Source organism: Carassius auratus, linkage group LG45M (assembly GCF_003368295.1).
Source record: "Carassius auratus strain Wakin linkage group LG45M, ASM336829v1, whole genome shotgun sequence".
Taxonomy (NCBI): domain Eukaryota; kingdom Metazoa; phylum Chordata; class Actinopteri; order Cypriniformes; family Cyprinidae; genus Carassius; species Carassius auratus.
In genome coordinates this window covers 469,359-491,102 of record NC_039299.1, presented here as the reverse complement: position 1 = coordinate 491,102, position 21,744 = coordinate 469,359, and the positions used below count along the sequence as shown (strand labels likewise).

The 21,744-nt window shown below is 38.1% G+C and overlaps 1 protein-coding gene across 1 annotated transcript in view; it reads right to left on the bottom strand.

Annotated features, from left to right (window-relative positions):
- LOC113068525 (transport and Golgi organization protein 1 homolog) overlaps positions 1–21,744 on the bottom strand; it is a 29,261-nt gene that overhangs the window by 2,259 nt on the left and 5,258 nt on the right. The window contains exons 2-25 of the mRNA XM_026241258.1: positions 19,785–19,918; positions 19,158–19,244; positions 16,651–19,069; positions 15,442–15,732; positions 15,238–15,374; positions 13,793–13,912; positions 13,684–13,705; positions 9,453–9,541; positions 9,305–9,382; positions 9,104–9,214; positions 8,940–9,011; positions 7,145–7,249; positions 6,955–7,077; positions 6,778–6,853; positions 5,807–5,862; positions 5,643–5,733; positions 5,415–5,553; positions 3,963–4,125; positions 3,853–3,888; positions 3,696–3,763; positions 3,530–3,618; positions 1,703–1,816; positions 1,520–1,588; positions 625–674 (exon numbers count right to left, since the gene is read on the bottom strand). Of these exons, the coding sequence (XP_026097043.1) occupies positions 625–674; positions 1,520–1,588; positions 1,703–1,816; positions 3,530–3,618; positions 3,696–3,763; positions 3,853–3,888; positions 3,963–4,125; positions 5,415–5,553; positions 5,643–5,733; positions 5,807–5,862; positions 6,778–6,853; positions 6,955–7,077; positions 7,145–7,249; positions 8,940–9,011; positions 9,104–9,214; positions 9,305–9,382; positions 9,453–9,541; positions 13,684–13,705; positions 13,793–13,912; positions 15,238–15,374; positions 15,442–15,732; positions 16,651–19,069; positions 19,158–19,244; positions 19,785–19,918 (4,739 nt within the window). The remainder of the gene's footprint in view (positions 1–624; positions 675–1,519; positions 1,589–1,702; positions 1,817–3,529; positions 3,619–3,695; positions 3,764–3,852; positions 3,889–3,962; positions 4,126–5,414; positions 5,554–5,642; positions 5,734–5,806; positions 5,863–6,777; positions 6,854–6,954; positions 7,078–7,144; positions 7,250–8,939; positions 9,012–9,103; positions 9,215–9,304; positions 9,383–9,452; positions 9,542–13,683; positions 13,706–13,792; positions 13,913–15,237; positions 15,375–15,441; positions 15,733–16,650; positions 19,070–19,157; positions 19,245–19,784; positions 19,919–21,744) is intronic.

The following is a 21,744-nucleotide window of genomic DNA, read 5'->3' as shown; positions in this document are numbered from 1 at the left end:
AGCTTAATTAATAAATTAACATTAGAAAATGAAACGTTGTAAATTAAAACTGTACTGTAAAAAATATTTTTATTTTACACTACAATATTCATGTGGTAAATACATTATTAATGCATACTCAAGCTTTTATAATATATTAAAATATATATATATATATATATTTTTTTTTTACTATTTACGCTTTTCACATTTCAAAGCCTCAAGCTTTTATTATGGCAGAATTCGGCTGAAATGCTGTAAACTTGTGCAGACAATAATGTCAGAAGTTATGAAAATGTGTAAAAGCATGAGTTGAAATGTTGCAAGACATGCAGAGATGAAACTGCATTATTTGTGCAATTACATTTTACACTCAATTCAATTTTACACACTTAACATGTGCTTGTTACACTTAAGTCTTGTTGTGTTTCCTTTCAATCAATCTTGAAACTATTTGGCATTCATGTACTTGTATAAGTACATGTTGCTGTAACTCTCTCACACACCCAGCGCTGTTTAATGGAGAACAACATCTGGATACGCATGACTGTTTCTGACAGACGTTTACTGGAGATCTCCTCGCTCACATTTGGACATAATGTACTTCAAATCTCAAGAGAAAAGCATGACATGTGTGATCCTCACCATCGGTCCGTCATGTGCACAGGGAGACGAAGTCATCGGAGGAAACATGTCTGAAAAACAGACAAAACCACAGCGGATGTAGATCCTAAACTGTGCAATGCAAACCATATCTGATAAAGTCCACATAAAAAAAAAATAAAAAAAAATATTTTTTAAATAAATTCTATTATTTTGTACTTTCTATTCATCAAACAATAATTTTTTTTAATGTTTTTAATTGCTTTATTTTTAGTTTAGAAGTCACTTTTCAAATTTTCATTTAAGCTTTTTATTACATTTATATTTGATTTCAGCTATATTTAAAATGAAAAAAAATCACCATTGTCATATTTTCGTATATTTTTTCTATTTAGCTTTGATTTATTTTTAAGTTTTTGTTATTTCGGTACTTATTTTAGTTAATTGGTACGATAACATCTCATTTTTTTATTTTATTTAAATTAATTATATATATATATATATATATAATTAATTTATTTATTTATTTATTTATTTTACAAAAATGCATTAAATTGATCAATAAAGTGCCAATAAAGACATTTATAATGTTACAAAATATTTCTATTTCAAATAATGCTTTTATTTTGAACTTTCTATTCAAAGAATCCTGAAAGACAAAATGTATCATGGTCTCCACACAAATATGAAGCAGCCCTGTTTTCAACATTGATAATAATCATAAAAATAAAGCATATCATCATATAAGAATGATTTCTAAAGATCTAAAGACTGGAGTATTGATGCTGAAAATACAGCGGAGCATCACAGAAATAAATTACAATACAATATACAACAGTTATTTTAAATTGCAATAATATTTTGAATTTTTCACTGTAGTTTTGATCAAATAGCGCAGCCTTCTTTGCTGCTTTATAACGGCTGGTCTCATAAACACCTGGTCTGGATGACAGCGGGTGTCCGAGGTCTGAGAAGCGTCCGTGAGGGTCAGACAGGGGTCGTGGACCTGGAACACATCACAAGGGATTATTAAGGAGCTGTTATCAGTCATTTTATACTGATATCAGAGGATGGAGCTCAGGAGCAAACACATCAGGAGAGGATAAAGTTGATGTCTCACCGAAAGGTTCGCCCCGTCGCCCTGCAGGTGCAGAGGGGGGGCGTCCGGGACCCTCTATCATTTGAGGAGGAGAGGGAGCCCCCCCACTCACAGGAGACGGCCCGAACGAATCACCTGCTCAGATCAAACCAGCACAATCAGACACAATACGAGCCAATGACACGACCGGACACATCAGAGCTCCGCCCCTCGGTTACTGTCGCCGAGTCTGACAAGCCTCCCAAAATTATCAAAACGAAAAAAAGTAAGAAAAAAAAAACTTTATGTTGAAGAGTATTTTTTTAAACTGCATATTTAATTATTACTTTATTAACTTTCATTTTAATTTTAGTTTTAGTTTTTTTGTTAATATGCTTTTGTATTTGTCAGTTGAAAAAAAATATACCGTATTTTCCGGACTATAAGTCTCACTTCTTTTAATAGTTTGGCTGGTCCTGCGACTTATAGTCAGGTGCAATTTATTTATCAAAATTAATTTGACATTAATCCAGAGAAAACATTACCGTCTCCAGCCGCTAGAGGGCGCTCTATGCTGCTCAGTTCTCCTGTAGTCTACACTGAACACATAGAGCGCCCTCTCGTGGCTGGAGACGGTAATGTTTTCTCTTGGTGCTTGGTTCTAAATAAATGTGACATGTTTTTTCCCTCGTCATGACGTATTTTTGGACTGATGCGGTTTATACTTATAATTATCTTATCTTTTATTTTAATTCTATTTTCAATTAATAAAAACGATTTTTAATCGTTTTGGTAAACAATAATAATTTTTTAAGTTTTAGTTATTTTAGCACACAGTTATTTTTTCATCTAATATTTTCATTTTGTTTTAATTAAGTTTTTTAGTTTTAGTTAACAATAACAACATGGGATTTTACAAGACTGAATACATTTGTCATCATTATTTGTTAGTTTTTTTCTATTTTGAATGAATGATTTTATATCCATTTGAGTTATTTTAGTCACCTAGTCAACATCTAATGTAGTTATTTTTTTAATTTGCTTTCATTTTGATTTTAGTTTTAGTAATTTTTTAATATACTTTTGTCATTGTCCATTTTTTAAATTCTTTTTCTATCTAGCTATTACGTTTTTATCTAATAATTATATTTTATTTAAATTATATTTTCAACTAATGAAAATGATTGTTAATAGTTTTGGTTAACAATAACAATTTTCTATTTATCATTAATGTTTTTTTTTTTATTAAGTTTAAATTATTTTAGTACTTTCTTCATCTAATATTTACATTTTATTTTAATTAAGATTTTTTGTTTTCAGTAAACAATAACAACATAGCATTATACAAAACTGAATGAAATTGTCATCATAATTTGTTAGTTTTTCTATTTTGCATGAATGATTATTTCATTTGAGTTATTTTGTCACCTATTTTTTTATATCTAATATTTATATTTAATTTAGTTTGTGCTTTATTTCAATTAATGAAAATAATTGTATTATTTTTTTAGCAACAAAATAACATTGCATTTATCAAAGAATGAATGCCTGTGTCTAAAATATGATTTTGTCATTGTCATTTGTCAGTTTACATTCATTTAAAAAAAAAAAGTTTGTGTTTTTTTCATTTATTTTTGCTTCAGTTATTTCAGTACTTTTTTTTATTTTTAATAAAAACAAAAAGGATGTTTTAACAGTTTTGGTTAACAACACCAGCACATTATGCAAAGACAAAAGCATGTGAAATGAACTGTGGACAGCAGCAGCTGCAGTCGTTAAGTGGCTCGTGTGTGTGTGTGTGTGTGTGTGTGTGTATGTGTGTGTGTGTGTGTGTGTGTGTGTGTGCACGAGAGGACACAAGCTCCTCACCTCGGCGTGTGTGACGCTCTGGAGCTCCAGAGCTGAGTTTGAACAGACTTTGCTCCAGCTCTGATATTTTATCTCTGTACTCCACAAGCCTTTACAAAAGCACAAACATCAGGAACATCACGTTCAATAACAGCACTGATACGAAGCACTTGAACAGTACACTCACTTCTGATGAAGGACGGCCGACTCTCTCCGTTCCTCCAGCAGAGTTCGTTCAGAGGCGCGCGCTTTCAACTACAAGACATACACAAGTAGCTATGAATAATACATCAGTAAATATATCAATATTATCACCAGACAAATCATGGTGATTGCTCTCTCACCCAGTTCTCATGGGCTTTCTTCTCCTGGATGGACACCTGTTAGAAAGCAAAGACGTGGAGGTGAGAATGAGATGAGAACATGGTGATCGTGTCCAGTAAATGTTTCTGACCTCTGCTTTCAGAGAGCGTTCGTTCTGCTGCATCTCCTCCTCGATGTCCTTCATCTTCTGTTTCAAGGCCCTCAGCTCCTCGTCTGAGAGAAGAGCTTTACTGTCCACCTCCGACAGCTTCGTCTCCTTCTCACGCCTCTCCAGCTCCTCCTGAGTCAGCTTCCTACACACACACACACACACACACACACACACACACACTGCACTTGAGGTTTGAAATTCAACTTCAGTGAGATCTGTGTGACCCTGGACAGCCGGATCAGAATTTAATCATCTATTTCTTCTTCTTGTTTCTCCTGTTTTCTAGCTGTAGCCGTCTAATTACGGGGATAAACTATTAAATAAACTATTACTTAATATCGGCTGCAGGATGAAGAATGTGTGAAAATTTCCATAACCATGCATATATATTAGGGCCGGGACTCGATTAAAAAAATTAATCTAATTAATTAGAGGCTTTGTAATTAATTAATCGAAATTAATCGCATTTTAATCGCATATAAATATTTGACCTGAGAACAGTGAGAAGTAATTTTTTTCACATGGATTTATAGTATACCATTAAATAATGACTGAATACATAAGCTTAAGCAACAAAATATTGTTTATTTTTGTTCAACCAAGTCTAGCAGACCAGTGCAATTTTTGCCATGAAGTGTAGCAATAGCATATTGAGAAACAATTTAGAAATAGTACATTTCAGAAATTCAGGAAACTTATAGGTGCTGGAACCTTCTGTAAAGTGTTTTTTAAGTAAAACACAATACTGTCAATTACATTCAGAACATTGGAAACACTGACTATTAGAAAACATCTCTCTGTTGCTTCAGAGGCCATAACATACTAAGTCCAACTCTCAATAACCTTGGCCAAAACATTAAAGAGTTCAACATAAACTGTTGCACCAACAAAATAATACATAGTTCAACATAAAGTGTAAAGTCCACGCTAGCTGCTATATGTTTTGCGTTGAGGTGATACTTGAGGCTCGATGTGCTGCTGCGGTGATATGCGAACGCTAGTTGGTGTTCCAGTATAATCGGTCCGCCGAAACAAATCCAGTGAGAAACGTTCCGCGGTGCAAAAATACGTTATTAAAAATGCGGGAATTTTTTTCTGTAATTAATTAATCTTAGTTAACGCGTTATTTTTTGTGTAATTAATTAATCTCAATTAACGCGTTAAAGTACCGGCTCTAATATATATATATAGCTGGTCCTCTTGGTGCAAAAAAAAAAACTTATTTAAATTTTGAATAAATTACAGAAAAAGCAAGCATCTATATTGAAATAATTTCTACACTTAGCAGAATGCCTTCTGTGCAGTTTCATTTCATAAAACTCCGACTAAAAATAGGGACTTCTAATTGTTCTATTGCAGCAGTCCCTGAACTAATGATCTGATCCGTGCACTTGTAAAGGGTTTGTGATGTAAAGAAGTGTGAGCTCTCACTGCTGCAGTGCGTGCTCTTTCTGCTGGTAGAGTTCAGTGGTGATCTCCAGCCTCTGCTGCAGGGTCTTCAGCTGGTTCTCCAGATGCGCTTTCTCCTTGTGCAGATTCATCTGTTCATGCATGGCCTTCTGATATCGCTCTAGATTCAAAAATAAACAATGCATGAGTAGATGAAGAGGTAGGAACCCGATCAGAAGGTGTTCGAGCGAACAGCCGCAGTCTTCATACCCTCCAGATCCCGTCTGGCTTTCTGTTCGGCGAGGAGACTTTCCACGAAGCGATTCCTCTCGTCTTCCACGACACGGAGCGTCACTTTAATCTGTCAAACAGAAACTGCATTAGAAATGAGAAGAGTGTTGGATTATCCTCCAAATACAATCAGACGCATGTACCCTGGAGACGTCCATCATCTGTTTGATTCGCAGTCTCATGCCGTCCATCGTCTTCTCTGAAAGAAAACAGATGCTTGTTGTTCAGAGAATGTTAAATCTAACATCTTCACGCCTCGAGAAGCTTATTGCTTGTATAAAACAGTAGCAAAATAATAAAACGATAGAGCTAATGTTCACTGAACACATGTAGGGCACCACGAATGATCGCAATATAACCAAACTCACGAGCAATTTATTAAATATTAAACTAAAATAAATCTGCTACCATTCAACATGAAAATTAAGATATTAAGTTTACAATTCTACCATAAAATAATTTTTTTTTTTTGTAAATACCTTATTTTACTGTAATATTAGAATCGATGTTATTTTGTGTAATTAGTAATAACTTTTTATCATATTGTTTATAATATAATTAAGTTATTAAAAATATATATATATTATTTAAAATATTAAATGCATTAAATTAATTAATTAAAATATTACTATTACTACTAATAATAAAATAATATCCCATTTTGTTTAACGTTTAAATAAGAATTATGCTTATTAATAATTACAACAACAACAATAATAATAATAATTATTATTATTAAAATTATGAATAACTAATTTCTGGCCAAATTGTGCATGCAAACTGCTTTTTTTTTTATTGCAGCAGAAATGACAAGAAAAACTATAATAGAACAGGCCATGCAACAAAACAATCAACGGTTTTATAAACATTGGTCCTCTTGCATCATGAAGAAATTTTGAATAAAATAAATTATCTATACTGAAATCCAAAATAATTCCACATAACAGTGTTTTTAGCTTTAGTTCCAAAGTCAGAGAATGTCAGAAGACATTTCCTCAGTAAAACATACACACATCAGATATTTCCTGATTTTGCTTTTCTCGGCAGATCACATTACTCTAGACGAGAGCTTCTGCAAATACAAAAACAGACAACAAATGTAAATAGTGCTTACCAGCATCATCTTTCTGTAGTTCTGCAGGATCACAAGCTCCCAGACGACTGAGCTCTGCAATACAGCTGGACAAAACCTAGACACCAGAGGATCATGGGATGTCATGCTATTTTAAAGAACACACTGTGATTTGTGATGAAATGTAAATGAAGCTCCAGTGGAACAAGCTTCACTCACGTCGATCTCTTTCTCCCTGTGCACCAGAGAGTCTTCCAGCTCTTTCTGGGACGTGTGGTAAACGCGGATCTCCTCGCTCAGTCTCCTGTGCTTCTCCTGCCAGTCTTCAGCATCACGCAGGAGCTGTCCGAACAGAAATATCATCAGATGATGCTCGAGTGAGATTCACAGCTCTGACCGCAGGACTCACAGATTTCTTCTTCTCTTTTAAAGCGTCGTTTTCCTTCTCGAAGGACAGAACCTGAGCCTTGAAGGCATCTTCTCTGAGTCTGGCTTCATCCATGAGCACATGGACCTGTTATTAAAGCAAAACAAACCCCGAGAGATGCTGAATATTTATTTTCTTTATCTTTAGGACATGAGGGAATGAATTCAAATGTTCAGATACATTTTCAAAACAGGGATATATATATATATATATATTTTTTTTTCATAAATTAAGGTGTTTTATACACACGCATACAAATATATACACACATATATATACAGTACAGAGCAAAAGTTTGGAAACATTACTATTTTTTATGTTTTTGAAAGAAGTTTCTTCTGCTCATCAAGCCTGCATTTATTTGATCAAAAATACAGATTTTTTTTTTTATATTTTGATATATTATTACAATTTAAAATAATTGTTTTTACATTTATTATACTTTAAATGATCATTTATTTCTGTGATGCAAAGCTGAAAACAGTTCTGCTGCTTAATATTTTTTCAGAACGTGATACTTTTTTAGGATACTTTGATGAATAAAAAAAAAAAAAAAAAAAAAAAAAAGAAGCTATGTTTTTAAAATATAAATATTTTGTAATAACAATATACAATACTGGTCAGTAATTTTTTTCTTTCTTTTTTTTAATAAAATCAATACTTTTATTCAGCAAGGATGTGTTAAATTAATAAAAAGTAAAGATAGTAAAGAAAATATATTATTAGAATAAATATTATTAGATTTTTTTATTTTTATTTTTAATAAATGCAGTTCTTTTAAACCTTTTCTTCATCAAATATATTCGACAGCAGAACTGTTTCCAACACTCATAATAAATCAGAATATTAGAATGATTTCTAAATGATCATGTGATCGACTGATGTTACATGTGACACTGAAGCTGGAGGAATGATGCTGAAAATTCAGCTGCGCATCACAGGAATAAATTATTGTTTTAATGTATATTCAAATAGAAAACTATTATTTTAAGTTGTAATAATATTTCACAATATTACTGTTTTTTCTGTATTTTTGATCAAATAAATGCAGGCTTGATGAGCAGAAGAAACTTCTTTCAAAAACATTGAAAATAGTAATGTTTCCAAACTTTTGCTCTGTACTGTACATAAACTAAAACTCCTAAAATTGACCAACATAAAATAACTTCAAAAATTAAAATGGAAAGTACATAATTTTTTTTTTTTTTTTGATTTATAAAAACTATAGCATTTAAATAACACTAAAATAACAATACAAAAGAATTTAGGTCTTTTTATAGAAAACAAAACTACAAATCCAATGATATAAACATTTTATAAATTATATAATTAATTATCAATTTAGCTAAGAATTAATATTCAATGATGCTAAAATCTATTTTGAAAGGTCTTAGTATTTTTATTATTCAGAAAGCAAACTATAAGTGAAACAAATTTAATAAAAAATAAATTATTTTCTTTTCACATTTTTGTGGATCATTTAAAAACAGCTAAAGTGATCAATTATACCATCTCATATATATATATATATATATATATATATATATATATATATATATATATATATATATATATATATATATATATATATATATATATACACACAATATTTTTTATTTACTTAAAACTTAAATGGACACAAGCTCCCTACAATCACTATTTTTTTTAATCCCCTAATATGATGTCATACTACTCAAGCTCCGCCCACAACCGCTGACAGACTGTCCCGTATTAGCATATATCCACAGAAACAATACATGGAGATCTCTGAAGTGACCTGTGCACGCTCCTCATCAAAGCTCTTCAGCGTTTTCTGGTATTTCTCGATTCTCTGGTGCATTCTGACAATCTTTGGTTGAGAGAAAAACAAAAAGGGTATTGAAAAATCAGAGAGATGATAAATCAGTGGCAAAAAAACAAATGGAAGAAGCTTGATCTTACCTTCTCCCTGAGATTAGCGTTTTCTTCCTGTGTGTCTGCTATATTCTGGTTGAGCGGTGAAATGCTGGCACACATCTGCTCCCACTGTCTCTGGAGCATTTGGTGACGGTTCTAGCACAACACAAACAACAAACCACGTCAAACCAATGTGCATCGAGAGGGAACCGTGACCGATGCATGAATCCTGCCGCTCTGATTCACCTTCAGCGCTTTCATTTCATGTTGACTGGAACTCAGTGATTTCTCAGAGTTTTTCAGCCGTTCTTCACGCTCTTTTATCTGCAAGGAGACACCGGATCAGATTCATCAGACTTCCCTGAAAACACTGAGACGAGTCGGTGAAGTTTACCATGTCCTTCAGCTCGGAGATCTGGTTAACAGCTTCTGATTTCTCCTTCAGAAGCTGCTGGATCTTCTCTCGGAGCTGCTTTTCACTTACTGCAAAAGAAAAGAGGATGTGAAATAGATTTAAAAAGTACACTTTAAATTACTACAAAAAAATTACAGAAAAAAACTACATATTTAAAGTGAGAATAATTTAATATTATTATTATAAGCTTATTTTGTTATTAATATTGATATCTAATATTACAATATTCGATGAAGATGTAAATATTTTTGGAAAAGTGATTCAAAAACTACTGAAAAAATTGTGTTAAATTAAACTTATTTGAATTATTTGGAAAGGAATCTAAACTACACTGAAATAACTTTTTCAAATAATAACAATAATAATTTTTGTATTTCTTTGAGCAAATAGAATTTAAAAAAAAAAAAAAAAAAAATCTGATAAAATACTTAAGTAAAAAATAAATGGATGGAAAAATTATATATATATATATATATATATATATATATATATATATATATATATATATATATATATATTATTTTATTTTTTCTCAGACAAATAAAAAAATATTTTAAAGGTAGTGTGGCTGACACGACTAAATAATATTATTATGATGTAAATTATATTTTGCAAATAACTTGTTTTCACCTCTCCTTGAACTGTCACCTTATCGTGGTGGAGAGGTTTGAGTACCCGAATGATCCTGGGAGCTATGTTGTCTGGGGCTATATGCTCCTGGTAGGGTCTCCCAAGGCAAACAGGTCCTTGGTGACGGGCCAGACTAAGAACAGTTCATAAAACCCCTTATGGCAAAATTAAAATCAAGGACCGTGACGTCGCCCGGCATGGCGCAGCCGGGGCCCCACCCTGGAGCCAGGCCCAGGGTTGGGGCCCGTATGCGAGCGCCTGGTGGCCGGGGCTTCCCCCATGGGGTCCGGCCGGGCTTAGCCCGAAGGAGTGACGTGGGGCCACCCTCCTGTGGGCTCACCACCTGCAGGAGGGAGCGTAAGGGGTCGGTGCATAGAGGATCGGGCGACAGTCGAAGGCGAGACCCCCAACGACCCGATCTCTGGACACGGAATCTGGCTTTAGGGACGTGGAATGTCACCTCGTTGGCGGGGAAGGAGCCTGAGCTTGTGCGGGAGGTCGAGAGGTACCGACTAGAGATAGTCGGGCTCACCTCAACGCACAGCTTGGGCTCTGGAACCACACTTCTTGAGAGAGGCTGGACTCTCTACCACTCTGGAGTTGCCCATGGTGAGAGGCGGAGGGCTGGAGTGGGTTTGCTAATAGCCCCCCAGCTCAGCCGCCATGTGTTGGAGTTTACCCCGGTGAACGAGAGGGTCGCTTCCCTGCGCCTTCGAGTCGGGGATAGGTCTCTCACTGTCGTTTGTGCCTACGGGACGAACGGCAGTGCGGACTACCAGGCCTTCTTGGAGTCTCTGGGAGGGGTGCTGGAAAGTGCTCCGACTGGAGACTCCGTCGTTCTACTGGGGGACTTCAACGCTCAGGTGGGCAGTGACAGTGACACCTGGAGGGGCGTGATTGGGAGGAACGGCCCCCCTGACCTGAATCCGAGCGGTGTTCTGTTATTGGATTTCTGTGTTAACCACGGTTTGTCCATAACGAACACCATGTTCAAGCATAAGGGTGTCCACCAGTGCACGTGGCACCAGGACACCCTTGGCCGGAGGTCGATGATTGACTTTGTGGTCGTGTCATCAGACCTTCGGCCATATGTCTTGGACACTCGGGTGAAGAGAGGGGCGGAGCTGTCAACTGATCACCACCTGGTGGTGAGTTGGATCCGATGGCGGGGGAGGAAGCTGGACAGACTCGGCAGACCCAAACGTACTGTGAGGGTCTGTTGGGAACGTTTGGCCGAGCCCCCTGTCAGAGAGATCTTCAACTCCCACCTCCGGCAGAGCTTCGACCGGATCCCGAGGGAGTCTGGAGATATTGAGTCCGAGTGGACCATGTTCTCCACCTCCATTGTCGCTGCGGCTGATCGGAGCTGTGGCCGTAAGGTCTCCGGTGCCTGTCGAGGCGGCAATCCCCGAACCCGGTGGTGGACACCGGAAGTAAGGGATGCTGTCAAGCTGAAGAAGGAGTTCTATCGGGCCTGGATGGCTTGTGGGACTCCGGAGGCAGCTGACAGGTACCGGCAGGCCAAGCGGACTGCAGCCCGGGTAGTCGTGGAGGCAAAAACTCGGGCCTGGGAGGAGTTCGGTGAGGCCATGGAGAAGGACTATCGGTTGGCCTCGAAGAGATTCTGGCAAACTGTTCGACGCCTCAGGAGGGGGAAGCAGTGCCCTACCAACACTGTTTACAGTAGAGATGGGCACCTGTTGACCTCAACTGGGGATATCGTCGGGCGGTGGAAGGAATACTTCGAGGATCTTCTCAATCCCACCGACTTGTGTTCCGTTGAGGAAGCAGTGGCTGGGGACTCGGAGGGGCACTCGTCCATCACCCGGGCTGAAGTCATCGAGGTAGTTAAAAAGCTCCTCGGTGGCAAGGCACCGGGGGTGGACGAGATCCGCCCCGAGTACCTCAAGTCTCTGGATGTTGTGGGGCTGTCTTGGCTGGCACGCCTCTGCAACATCGCATGGCGGTTGGGGACAGTACCTCTGGACTGGCAGACCGGGGTGGTGGTCCCTCTTTTCAAGAAGGGGGACCGGAGAGTGTGTTCCAACTATAGGGGGATCACACTTCTCAGCCTCCCTGGAAAAGTCTATGCCAGGGTACTGGAGAGGAGAATTCGGCCGATAGTGGAACCTCGGATCCAGGAGGAACAGTGTGGTTTTCGTCCCGGTCGTGGAACACTGGACCAGCTCTATACCCTTTCCAGGGTGCTGGAGGGTTCATGGGAGTTTGCCCAACCAGTCCACATGTGTTTTGTGGACTTGGAGAAGGCATTCGACCGTGTTCCTCGCGACATCCTGTGGAGGGTGCTCCGGGAGTATGGGGTCGGCGGCTCCCTACTTAGGGCTGTTCGGTCCCCTGTACGACCGGAGCAAGAGCTTGGTTCGCATTGCCGGCAGTAAGTCAGACCTGTTCCCGGTGCATGTTGGACTCCGGCAGGGCTGCCCTTTGTCACCGATTCTGTTCATAATTTTTATGGACAGAATTTCTAGGCGCAGCCAAGGGCCGGAGAGTGTCCGGTTTGGGGACCATACGATTTCGTCGCTGCTTTTTGCGGATGATGTTGTCGTGTTGGCATCCTCAGACCAGGACCTTCAGTGTGCATTGGGACGGTTTGCAGCCGAGTGTGAATCGGCTGGGATGAGAATCAGCACCTCCAAGTCCGAGGCCATGGTTCTCAGTCGGAAAAGGGTGGATTGCCCACTTCAGGTTGGTGGAGAGTTCCTGCCTCAAGTGGAGGAGTTCAGGTATCTTGGAGTCTTGTTCACGAGTGAGGGAAGGATGGAACGTGAGATTGACAGACGGATCGGTGCAGCTTCTGCAGTAATGCGGTCGCTGTACCGGTCTGTCGTGGTGAAGAAGGAGCTGAGCTGTAAGGCAAAGCTCTCGATTTACCGGTCAATCTACGTTCCTACTCTCACCTATGGTCATGAGCTGTGGGTCATGACCGAAAGGACAAGTTCCCGGATACAGGTGGCCGAAATGAGCTTTCTCCGTCGGGTGGCTGGGCGCTCCCTTAGAGATAGGGTGAGAAGCTCGGTCACTCGGGAGGAGCTCAGAGTAGAGCCGTTGCTCCTCCACATCGAGAGGAGCCAGCTGAGGTGGCTCGGGCATCTATTTCGGATGCCTCCTGGACGCCTTCCCAGGGAGGTGTTCCAGGCACGTCTCACCGGGAGGAGGCCCCGGGGAAGACCTAGGACACGCTGGAGGGACTATGTCTCCCGGCTGGCCTGGGAACGCCTCGGGGTCCCCCCGGAAGAGCTGGAGGAAGTGGCTAGGGAGAAGGAAGTCTGGGCGTCTCTGCTTAGACTGTTGCCCCCGCGACCCGGCCCCGGATAAGCGGAAGATGATGGATGGATGGATGGAACTTGTTTTCATATTATATGATGCAATAATGCCTATTTTTATATTAATAATCCAGTGCATTAAATATTCGATAAATTATGAGTACTGCTGCATGTGATTATCTGATACACACAAACCAAAGATCATCTTATTTCTAAATGAATAAATCTGCCACGGTGCATCTTTGAGATCAAATGTATATTTAGCTGATCTCTCCATCATAAAGAGGTTGACTTACACTGATAGCTTCTGCCTTTGATCTAGAGGAGGAGAGAAGAGTTGAACGACTGATTTAGACTGATGCGATCTCAAAAGAATGATAAAATTGATCTCAAGGTGATTCTTACAGCGAGAAGCGTCCTCCAGAAGAACATCAGTACTGTAAAGGTACCACACACGGCTGTAACCACCAGCGGCTCCCAGGGGACGCCGAGGACCGTGGATTCCTCCGGAAGAGCCCTGATCAGCTGATCCCCACAGAAACACGTGAAATTACTACAAATATACTTGATTTCCACTGAAGCGTATTTTCATCAAGTCAAAAAAGGTCATTGCAACATTTTCTACCAATCTGACTTTTATTCTAGCAATTCTAAATTCACAATTATTCTGATTTCACAATTTAAACTCAGAATTCTCACTTTTTTTCTCAGAGTTCCGAGTTTACGTTCCGCTGTTATTTTGTTTCCAACATGGAACACAAATTTTAAATCGTCTTTAATTTTAAACTTTTTCTCACACAGGTCCCACTTTTAGCGAGTTATAGCTCACTATTCTGACTTTTTCCACAATTCTGAGCGATAGACTCTGAATTACGAGGTATAAGTTTAGAGTTCAGAATTTTTCTCACAAATACTAAATTTTTTATTTCAAAATTAATATTTTTTTCTTCAAAACGGATAAAAAAATAAAGTTGATTACAACCTTTCCTCTCACAATCTGACTTTTATTCTAGCAATTATATTCCACACACTTTTTTTTTAATTCGCAGAATTTCTGAGTTTCATTCCTCTATTCTGTTTTTTTTTCACCATGGAATGCACATTTTAAAATTTGAGTTTTATATTAAAATCCTGTTTTTTTGTCTGTTTGTTTTCAACACAGCTTAAAGAAAGGCTAATGTTACTTTATATCACACAATTCTAACCTTACATCTCTTTATATTTGACAAATCTGACTTTATACCCCACAATTCTGAGAAAAGAAAGTCACAATTACTTTACTACTTTATCCTGTTTTAGAAACAATGTTTTCACCGTCTGTCAGGTTTAGATAGAAGCCCTGGAAGTCAAACCTGTGACTCTTTCAGATCAATTTTAGACTTATATTGTCAAATCTAAAGCTTTTTAAGCACTGAATCTGATCAGCACCAGCCACATGCAACAAAAACACAACCCTAGGATGAAACCCAGTCCCCTGAAGCCCATAGAATAAACACTTTCAACTCCGTTTAAATCATTTATACGATCCTTAATAGACTTAACTCACTAGGTTAGCAGAATTACTCTATACGAGCTCAAAATACAGCCATTGTGTCATTATTACACAACTACTGCATGGATATAATACTCATCTGCTGACTGAATGATGGAAGGAATATCATGCATTTCGCTTCTGAAACACCAAACACGCTTGCTCAAATCAACATTTCTTTAAAGTCCGTTTAAGTCAGAGTTTGATAATCTGGAATAAAGACTAGTTTTATCTCCCATAGCGTCTAACACAGCAATGCAGAGAACTGGACGACACAAACGCTGTGTGGCTAGAATCTTAAAAATATGGTCTTACTCACAATTTCTCCATAAACTCCCAGATATTCTTTGATGAGGAGCACTGAAGCCCAAAGTTCGTCAGCAGTCGATGAGCTGGAGGAAACGCCGCTTGCTTCAGTGTCGCCGAAATCAGAGACGCTCGGAGACTCCAGTGAACCTGGAGACAGAAACAACTCTTTTAGCTCAATACATGCTACATGAATTATTCAAAAACACTGACGCACCTGAGGATGGATCCACTTCAAAGTGAAAGCCCATGTCCACTGGGTTCTCTAAAATAGCACGAGGTCCCTTCTGGATCTCCGTCTGAACGTCTTGATTTCTGTTGAAATGGCCCCCATCCTCCTGGAGACCCACGTCTTTACTGTGAGACAGGTCTCTGTTCACATTTAATTCAGGATTCAGAATCACTTCAGATTCGTTCGGCTCCTCATGCATCGCGGGACTCTGATGTGGTTCGGTCATTTTGAGGTTACGGTCCAAACCATTCACCTCTTCAGAGTCCATTGTTTCATCTGGGAAGATAAAGCGCATTAAACAAATATCTGTAAGAAAACATTAACCCTGACATTTGAAAAAATGGAACGGTTTATTAAACCCTTAGACAATAAATTAAAAAGAAAATGTGCGTATACTTTTTTTTTTTTTTTTTTGAGTATCATTTCATACATCAGGCTTTTATGGCTCTTATACGAAAAAAAAAAAATGCAATTTTATTTACAAGCCCAAAATGAGCACAAATACACATTTGGGTTCAAATGCTGATATTTATTTAATCACAAAAAGTGATTAAAATCCGATGTTTGTAATGTAAGATCTTTATAGCAGTACAGAAGATATAAATATCAGTCTGTATCTCCAGTAAATATGTCTTAGTAAAATGAAATTCAAATGATAAAAACATATGATGCAATGCAATCCAATGATGATAGAGAGAAGAACAAATAAACGTTCCTTAAATGCCTGATGATCATATTTGATACTCATTTATTTTTCTAAAAAAAATTTAGTGAAAGCTGCGTTTACTCCAGGTCTAGTTAGTGTTTACTTATAAAATCAGGAAAGATTTGACATTAAAAAGACACTTGAAGCTCGAGCTGAAAATACAGTTTGCATCACAGGAATAAATTATATTTTAAAATAGTAATAATATTCCACGATATTAGTTTTTTTTTTTTGTACAATTATGCTTAACTTCTACTTGCTACAAAATCTAAAGTAATCAATCAAACGAGATTGTGTGCAACTGGTTAAACAGCAACGTTAATTTAGAGGCTTTAGAAATGCATGCATCAAATGTGATGCAGTAGATTTTAAAGGGTTAAAACAACGCAAACAGTATCTGATTCTAGGTCAAACCTGAAATGATGCATTGAAAAAGGCAAATGCATATAATTAGTTTGGAAATGCAAGCACCTTGCTGCTAAACCGACCTGTTTCAGAAGCGAGATGCTCTTCTTCGACCAACGGTGCGCTGTCACTGGCTGCTGAATATTTCTGTCGTAACGAGAAAATGATCTCTTGGAAAGCGTCTAAGATGGCAGCTTCAACATCGTACGTTTCCGGTTCCTTCTGCTGTCCGTGTTCCTGATTTTCCTGGTCTCTTTCCTTGAATATGTCCTCTGTGGCATCGAGTATCGAGTTCTCCGAGACCTCCATGATCTGGTCCAGCGTTCGCTCGATCTCCTCCGTGTCCGTCTGCAGCTCTCTCGCGGACTTCATCTCCAGATCTAGATCTGAAAACATGGCTTCGATTTTGAACAGGTTCTTCAGTTCTAAATACTTCTGCATGTGCTCCATCTCCTCGTCCTTCAGGTGATCCCGTAAGATCGTGAGCCTCAGCACGTCATCGCTGTATTCGGGCTCCTCGGGAGGAAGATGAATTTCTCCGCTTTCATCTTGTTTTGTAATGTTTGCGCTTTGTTGGGATTCAACCCACTGATCGCCTTCAGGTTGTTGGTTTTCTTCAAGTTCATGTATGTCTTCTGTGAGCTGAGCTTTAGAAGAAAGAAGAGCATTTTCGTCTTCTAAAAGCTCTTCATTCAAGTCATCTTCCAGTGTGTTTTTCAGTAGATCCAAGAGTTCGTTCTTCACGTTATCAATCTGTTCATCTATTTGGGCAATTGGAGGTAGAGTTTCTGAGCTTTCTGTAACAAGTTCCTCCTTTAACTTCTCATCCCTGCCATTAGATTCACTCACTTTTTCGCTATTCTTCGTAACTGCATCCTGAGGATCGTTTGCATTTTCATTCTGGCTCAAGATGGCCTTCTGAAGAACGTCTACAACGTCTAACTCCTCTTGATTGTCTTCCTTAGTGATTTCACTTATATTTAATGCCTTGGCAGACTCCGTTTCCAATGCTGGTTCAGATGGGACGTCTTGACTCATATCCGAAGCGGTTTTAGCGTTTGGAGAAGATTCTGGGATTTTGACGTCAACGGCTTCATCTGCATCAGCCAGTTCTTCAAAATCACTTTGTGCACGAGTGCCCTCAAGACCAGCTTGTTCTTCAACTTCTTCTGTGAGTTCCTGAAGCGATTCATTCGCTTGTGTTACACCTTCATGGTCTGTTTTGAAAGCATCTTTAAAGCCTGACCTGTCCTCATCCTCGAGTGTTTTCTCTGGTGTTTGTAGTGGTATGTCTTTATCACTTAGCCCTGTTTTAGCAGCTTCTTCATGTACTTCATCTAAACCTGCTGTTTGTGTTTCAAGTGGCTCAAAATCAGAATCACTTTGGTTGTGCAAAAGCTCAGAATAATCTATATCTTGTGCGTCAGGATCTAACAGATCGGGTTTTGCATCCTCTGAAATGACCTCAGCATCTTGGCTTATTGAAATCCCTTCAGTCTCTTCTGTTTGTGCATCTTTAAATTCAGACGCTGGTTCTGATGAAACATCGATCTCTGGCTGAAAGCCGTCAGAATCATCTTCAGTAGATTTTTGTAATGTCTCAATTTCAGGAGCTTCTACAGATTCTGAATCATCTGCCTTAGATTCAAGAAGCAATGTCGATTCTGAATTGACTGATTTTGATTCATGGAGTGATTCTGATTCTGAATCTACTGAATTTGATTCTAGAAGTGATTTTGATTCTGAATCCACTGACTCTGATTCAAGTATCGATGTTGATTCAGAATCGATTGACTGTGGTTCATGAAGTGATTCGGATTCTACTGAATTTGATTCTAGAAGTGATTTTGATTCTAAATCTACTGAATCTGATTCAAAAAGCAATGTTGATTCAGGCTCGATTGACTCTGATTCATTAAGTGATTTTAACTTTGAATCTACTGACTTCGATCCGAGAAACAATGTTGATTCTGAATCTACTGACTTGGATTCAAGAAGCGATGTTGACTCTGAATCGACTGACTTTAATTCTAGAAGTGAATCTGATTCTACTGAATTTGATTCTAGAAGTGATTTTGATTCTGAATCTACTGACTGCGATTCAGGAATTGATGTCGATTCAGAATCTACTGACTCTGATTCATGAAATGATTCTGAATCTACTGACTCCGTGTCAAATATCAATGTTGGTTCTGAATCTACTGAATGGGATTCTAGAAGCAATGTAGATTCAGAATCTTCTGGCTCAAATTCATGAAATGATTCTGAATCTACTGACTCAGAATCAAGAAGTGATTCTGATTCTGAATCTACCGACTTTGATTCAGGAGGTTCCACTGATTCTGTTGTTGTCATTTGAGATGCATCTTCATCCTGAGCTGGTTCTTTCGATTCTTCTGTTGAATTCTCATTTTCTAGCAACAATGTGCTGCCTAATAACACATCTATGTCATAGCTTTCAAACTGATCAAGACCAGTCTCAAAGCAAACAAAATCTGTTTCCTGAAAAGGGAAAGAAAGATTCATGTTAACGAAATGACTCCTCAAAAAAATAACCAAGCATAAGTTAATATTAACCACATCAACATACCTCTGTGGGTACCTCCAATTCTTTTTCAGAATATATATGATTTATAATAAGATAGTCCTTTGGGAAATAACCAAAGTTGTTTCCGACCTATGCAAACAGACGAAGAGAGAGACAAAAAAAAAATTACTTTTTGTGCTACAGTATAAGCACCTTTTAACACACTATGGGTTCATAGGATGCTTTCTCTGGTTTAAAAAAAAACCTTGTCTGTTGTCCTTCACATCAAAATCCACCCACATATCTGTTTAAAACGGTTCTGGACTGTTTTGTCTTGTAGACGCTGCTTGATCTGTGTGGATTTCTCTCCTGATTCAGACCAGATTACTTTTATCACTGGAGGAAATGTTATTATGGATTATGGATATTATGGTTTGAAATGACTGTAATGATGAATTTGTTTCTTTTGACTTCACAAGATGTTAACTGATGGAGTGAAGTGCTGTGGATTATTGTGATGTTTTTATAAACTGTTTGGTCTCTCATTCTGACGGCACCCATTCACTGCAGAGGTGTGAAATATTCCTTAAACACATTTCTCTGCTGTTGAAGATTCATGCATGCATCAAATACTGAGTACATCATCAGTAACACCCATAACGACCAAATTATCAATCATTCATTACTTACACTAGCAGCCCACAGGTCTGATGTCTGCCCTGAGAGTTTATAATATACATATATCGTCTCTCCTTTCTTAAAAGAGAGAAACCGACAGTCCGGCCCTGTGAAATCCTTGGCAGCCTTCCCTCGGCAGAGAAGCACTAAAGAGACACAAAAACACTTTAGGATGAAAACTACTCACTTCATGTTTGATTATGAAAGCTTACCATGTACTGTACATCCACTTTAAGTTAACAAAACCTTGTTCTGCATGAAAGTTGCATGAAAATTGTTACAATGTGGATTTTAAATTCTTTAATCGAATGCAATATGGAATTAAAAAAAAAAACATTGTGATTAATTAATTGTAATTTATATTAAATATAAAGCATATTACAGGGATAATGCAACAAATCATAAGGGTCCTAAATTAGCATTTGTGTTTTATGCAAAATATATTTAATTTCTTACTAATTATTTTGAACCACAACATGATCTGGATATTTATGGACAGGTTTTGTGAGATTCACCCAATCAGGTTGCATGAAAAAAAATTGTGTGTACAGTACAGTACAGCATGCATTTTTTTAACCATTTAATGATAACATAAATTCACATACAGTGCTGCTACAAGTAAAAATTAAAAATTTTTTTATTGCAAATACATAATCTGAAGAAAGAGGGATTGGGAATGATTATATTATTTACTGTAGAATTTTAGTCATTTTAACCGGAAAAATATATTAAAATGCTAATAAATTGTTAACTAAATTAAGTTGCATTATAAAATAAAGTTTTTATATTTTAAAAGACAATATATCTGATGTTTTTTTTTTTTTTTTTTTATATTAGTTTTTAATTAAAGTTCTAGTAAGAACAATATATATACACAACTTTCAACAACATTTTACAACTTGTATTTTGTCTGAATTGTACATTAAAAATGAAATGTGATTGAAACTGCAATTCAATATAGCAGATATCTGCATTGTGCATATATTGACAATACATCTGTTTTTGTTCATTACACTCTGAATGTCGAGTAAAACTATCTTGTCAACAACAGCTCAGCATAATTCATCTCAATCGAATCAGGTTTCGCAGGGAGTTTGTAAATAACAACCTTCCTAATCAAGCAATCGGTCAGTTTCACGTGCTGACATACAGCCACGCCTTATATTTAACGTTATTAAGCGTTTCAGCGTGTGATAGTAACATATTAAATGCATGAAACATGCATGGACTGGGTCAAAGAACCAGACTGAGTGTACAGTGCGTAGATGTGGTTAGCTCGACTGGCTAAACTGAGCTCAGGATCTTCACACAGGATCTTCACATCTTCAGTACAAAACATCTCGGTTACGTATGTAACCTTGGTTCCCTGAATAGGGAACGAGATGCTGCGGTGACGTCACCACGTATGGGAACACCTCTGGTGTGACGAATGTCTGAAGCCCTATACCATCCCGCCAATCCTATTGGCCAAATGGCGCATAGCACCACCCTGCGCATGCGCGAGCATGATATACCTGGGTGCAGCGCGCCATTTCGCTCAGATTTCATGACTGAAGATGAAGAGTTATCAAGGTACGGAACGGCCAGAACCGCAGCATCTCGTTCCCTATTCAGGGAACCAAGGTTACATACGTAACCGAGATGTTCCCTATCATAGGTCACTTCGATGCTGCGGTGACGTCACCACGTATGGGAACGATATACCAAAACGCCTGACGTACCTGATAACTGAGATCCGAGGAAGCAACTGCTCAAGCGGAGAGAACCCGGGAGCCAGGGGCCATCCTCACATCCAGACTGTAGGATTTGATAAAAGTGCTCGGTGAGGACCATCCTGCCGCAGCACAGATATCATCCATAGAAGAGCCACTGAGAAAAGCTTGAGAAGAAGCTACAGCTCGAGTGGAATGAGCCTTAACCCCTAAGGGCGAAGCGAGTCCGCGCGCCTCATAGGCCAAAGAAATCGCCTCCA